Genomic DNA, 4,542 nt, shown 5'->3' with positions numbered 1-4,542 from the left:
GTAAAGCACTTTGAATTGCCTTGTTACTGAAAATGTGCTATAAAAATAAAACTACCTTACCTTACCTAAAACTTTCAGGGCAGTGTGCTTTGAGGACACTGGCATTTCAGTCCTTAGAACTGACCCCAAAACATTGATTCAATGACATCTTTCCAACATTAATTATTTGGCTAGAATTAGATGATTGTTTGATGGTTTATCCACCATCAATTGCTGACCTTAACCTTAAATTCAGCCTTTTTGATTATAATTCAACATTGAATTAACATCTTTAGCAGGTTGCAAACAAGCCAACAGTGAAGGGGCTGTGTGGTTGGGACATTCCACTCGTGAATGGGGCGGTGGACCGCTTCACTCCTTGTAGTGACTTGAAGATGTTTTTGTGTCGACACATTACGCACAAACAGCCAGCAATAATATTTACGGACAAGTAAGAAAATGTACAGAAAGGAATCACAACCCTATTCTCAACATGTATTGCTTAATTTAAAATGTGATTGTCCCCTGCCCAATAATAAAATGCTCTGAGCCACAGCTCAAAGAGAAGGAGTGAGACAAACAGCACACATTGATTCAACATTGATCAGATGTTGGCATTTCAATCATTAGAATTTGACCACAAAACATTGATTCAATGGCATCTCTTCAACATTGGTTACTTGGCTGGAATCGGATGATTGTTTGATGGTTGATTCACCATCAATCGTCGACCTTAACCAAAAATCAACCTGTCTGACCATAATTCAAAATTGACAGTACTATCACTTGCTATCTGGGGAGATATGGAAGGTTTTGGATGTTGACTTCTGCGGTCAAGATGAGATGGTTTCCACCTTGTGTATTAATGAATATTCACTTGGCATGCAGTGATGTGAAGATTTGTGCCGATGTTTATATCTGATATTATTAATATTGTTTTGGCTGAGAACTGATATTTACTGATGTATATTCATTCCATTTCCCTTTCAATACTTTGTAATCACATGTATTCATTGATTTTAGCTATTTGCAGACAGTTGTGATCCCTAAGCCCTGTGAACACAGCTGGTCCACTGTAATGTGTATGAATTCAACATTATTCACAATATGTCTGCAGTTTTGTTAAAGTGTGTTTGAAATTGTGCAAAGCTTTTTCTGTTCAAGGAAACCCAGCAGACTGCATTAAGTCATTGACTTGCAGCATTCACTCCTTCTGGACTAGCATGTAGTGGCAATTGCTTGTTTTGTTGTTGACTTTACATCAATCTTTCATACCATGGTTGCATGTAACGGCAGTAGAGAGGAAAACATCCCCTTTAACAGGAAGAAACCTGCAGCTGAACCAGAACCTGGCTCTGTACAGGTGGCCATCTGCTACGACCGACTGGAGATTTGAGAAGACAGAGTAGAATGTACAAAAGGAAACGGATGAACTGATGTAGGATTAATTTTGATGTTCATGAAAGTCAAAACTTAATGGCAAAAGAATGAGAACAATTAGTTGATGGCAGCAGTATCTCAGCCGATGCTTAGCTTCTGTGGAGAGAAAAAGTGAGAGAAAACAAGAAGTTAAACACTGATCTGTCTGAAGGAATCTGTGCTAAATGAGGGAAACTGCAGAGGTGGGTCATCCTGTGTGCTGCTCCATCCACTGGTTTCTATGGTTTTCTCCTCAACCTGCTGCTAGGTTCTGCTACGCCGGGCCCACAGCCTGCTGAACTAATGAAACTTGCAATCAAATCAGAAAATTTTCAGTTGAAAGAATTGTAAAAGAAAGGGGTCACTGGGTCTTTGGGAAAATGGAGGAAATCAATTTACTTATTTTTGCATATTTCATGGTTTAGCTAGACTTTTATCATCATGTTAAACTAAGATGAGATGTTTTCTGAATTACTCAGAATTGGGAATAATTCTAAATTTTCTTATGTCACAGAAGTGTGTGGTACAATGCTACATATGTAGTAGAAGCTGTTCTCTTCCTTCATATCTTTTCTGTTTTGGTCATAGATGTCAGTTTTTAGACCCAATCTCACTGAGTCTGTTGGTTCGTTTCCACTGGCAATTTGCAGCAATGAAAAATAACCGGTTAAAGTGCAATTTGGTTTTACCTAGTGAGCTTTTCCATTATCTCCTCTGTACCTTACTAATGTGGGCAGGACATGAGCAACAGCAGCTGTCTCTCCTCTGATGTTTGCAGCAACACTTGGCAATCGAGAACCTCGAGGTTCTGGCAAACACCTTCTGGTGTTTCTTTTTTTAAATGTGCAACCTTTTGGATTCATGTAATGCAGTCAAAAAATGTAAACCAGTAGCCATGCATAAATTTTATTATTACTTTTTAACCTAATGAAAAATAAAATTCATATCTCAAGCTAATATCATGTAGTTCCTGTGTTTCACAGTGTCGACGCAAAACAGCAGCTCTGTCAGAAAGCTGACCAACAGCTTCACTGCTTCTCTCTTATTTATTACTGTATTTCATAGTGGCAAACTGCTAGCAATGCTGCTAATCACTGTCATTCTGCTGCAAAGGTTACGGCATGTGTTCCTGCTGCTGCTCCTGATTAAACTCATAATTAAACTCCTCCATACTGAGCAGCTCTCTGATAGCAGACGGCAAGTCTGCAGTCCACAGCTAAAAACACTAAATGTTGTTAGCAGTTTTCAGTGATGTCAATCACGAGCCAATCAATGAATGTGGTCAGCTGTCAATCAAATCACTTCGATGCAGTACTCAGCTCAGTCCTGCTAGCACTACCCCGGAAGTAGGTGCAAAAATCTGAGAACAGCCAGCCAGAGCCTCGCTGGATCTGCTGATGGAAAATGAATCTGGCTGAGGTGGACCGCAACCAAACTGGTTAGAGGCGAGCTATTGGAAAAGTGCCTAAAGCTAGTGTCACTTCAAGGTAGTTAAGTGTATCATGAAGAAGTCTGTGTTAGTTGACTTCTCGCTCTGATATGTCTGTCTTTGTCTTTCCTCACAGTTCGGCTCCACGACAGCATATCAGAAGAAGGATTCCACTATCTGGTCTTTGATCTGTAAGTGCTGCTTCTTTTTTCCCAAGTCATATTAATGTCCCAATCAGACAGTTAACCCTTAGCTGTTACATGTTTTGGGGATGACAAAAACATGTTGCATCCATATCCTCATGAGAGTTGAGGGGGTGTACATTAATCCATCCTTGTTCTTCCTACAGAATTTTAGTCGGTTGTCCAAAAATCTTTGCTTGGAAATAGCCTGGTAGAAAGCAGCCCCTTGTTTTACGCCGTTTGCTTTGTCCAGAGGCTCTAGGCTCTCAGCTGTCGAGAAATGATTGCTTCCTGGAGGCTTGGATTGTGCTGAGATTTTAAATTTTAACCCTAACTGCTAACATTTGTCCGTGATGGTATGTAATGCACCACTTTGATACTAAGAAGCTTACTGGAAGTTGCCTGTGCTATGAACAACCGTCCTCCACTGTGAAGAGAGAAGAGCCGATCCGAGCGAGCTTTAATGTTAGTTTGATACTTGGAAGCGTGGCCAACATGGACTGAACAGCTTCCTTCACTTCTTCTGCTGCCATTGCTAAAACTACAGATAGACGACAATTCTAAAACAGCACAGAAAATTGTCATTGTTCACTACTTCTTCTGTTCGCCTGATAAAAAAATCAGCCACAGACAATCTGAGTCAAGAGAAGACACAGGAAGGCAATGACCAGGCTAGCTTGGAGATGAACTCCCATAAAAAATGGCCAGGGGGTTCAGGTGGATATTCAGTTGTCTGATTACAATTCAACATATAAAAAAACATACAGATATAAACTTTATGGAGATTTTATCTCTTCTTTTGAAAGCAATACAAGTATGAACACTTTTTATTCAGGTTATTTCAATGGCAATAAGTTTGTGTGGCTTCATCACGGGGGGCTAATAATGCTGACCTCAACTGTACACATTCCTACCTGTATTTCTAGGAAGGAAATATAAACACATTGGTTTATATGCGAGGGGATGGGGGGGTGCAGCTTTGACTTTAAGATAAATACATAAACAACTCTTGTGTAACCTTTCGAATAAAATAATCATGTTTATCAATACAAAATATGCAAGGATGTAAACAGTGACATATATAAGCAATTATGCTCAAATTTACATAAACATTAGCTTATATGTTGCACAAATCTAAGAATCTAATGTTTCTAATCTCTGAATTTCTTTAAATGCAAAATCAGCAGCAATAATATTACTCAATTAAAAGTGCCATAAAACTACTCATATAAGTACAGTTTTTCCCAAAAAGTTACTCATGTTAATCTAACCAGCCCTAGTATAGATGGCAACTATGCTAGTAGCCTATTCTTGGTAACAAACTTAACGTGATGTATTGGCATCAGCTAGTCTATTACCTGCATCCAACAGCATTACTCAACTCACTCTGTTAGCTTACCTGAACAGCTCTGCACAGCAGCAGCATGTGTTTGTTGCTGCTGCACAGGTGTAAACCCAGCATGAGCATCTTGGCGCTCATGTTGCATTTAGAGTTGGCTTGGAAAAACATGCTATGACATTTTAACAATGGAT

At 39.4% G+C, this 4,542-nt stretch overlaps 1 protein-coding gene across 1 annotated transcript in view; it reads left to right on the top strand.

Moving 5' to 3' along the window:
- LOC106937442 (calcium/calmodulin-dependent protein kinase type II delta 1 chain-like) overlaps positions 1–4,542 on the top strand; it is a 37,510-nt gene that overhangs the window by 16,750 nt on the left and 16,218 nt on the right. Inside the window, exon 2 of the mRNA XM_015018961.1 lies at positions 2,964–3,018. Within this exon, the coding sequence (XP_014874447.1) occupies positions 2,964–3,018 (55 nt within the window). The remainder of the gene's footprint in view (positions 1–2,963; positions 3,019–4,542) is intronic.

This window comes from Poecilia latipinna, unplaced genomic scaffold (assembly GCF_001443285.1).
Source record: "Poecilia latipinna isolate Pla-1442-1.1 unplaced genomic scaffold, P_latipinna-1.0 Scaffold2349, whole genome shotgun sequence".
NCBI lineage: Eukaryota > Metazoa > Chordata > Actinopteri > Cyprinodontiformes > Poeciliidae > Poecilia > Poecilia latipinna.
This window is presented reverse-complemented; position numbering and strand designations above follow the sequence as displayed.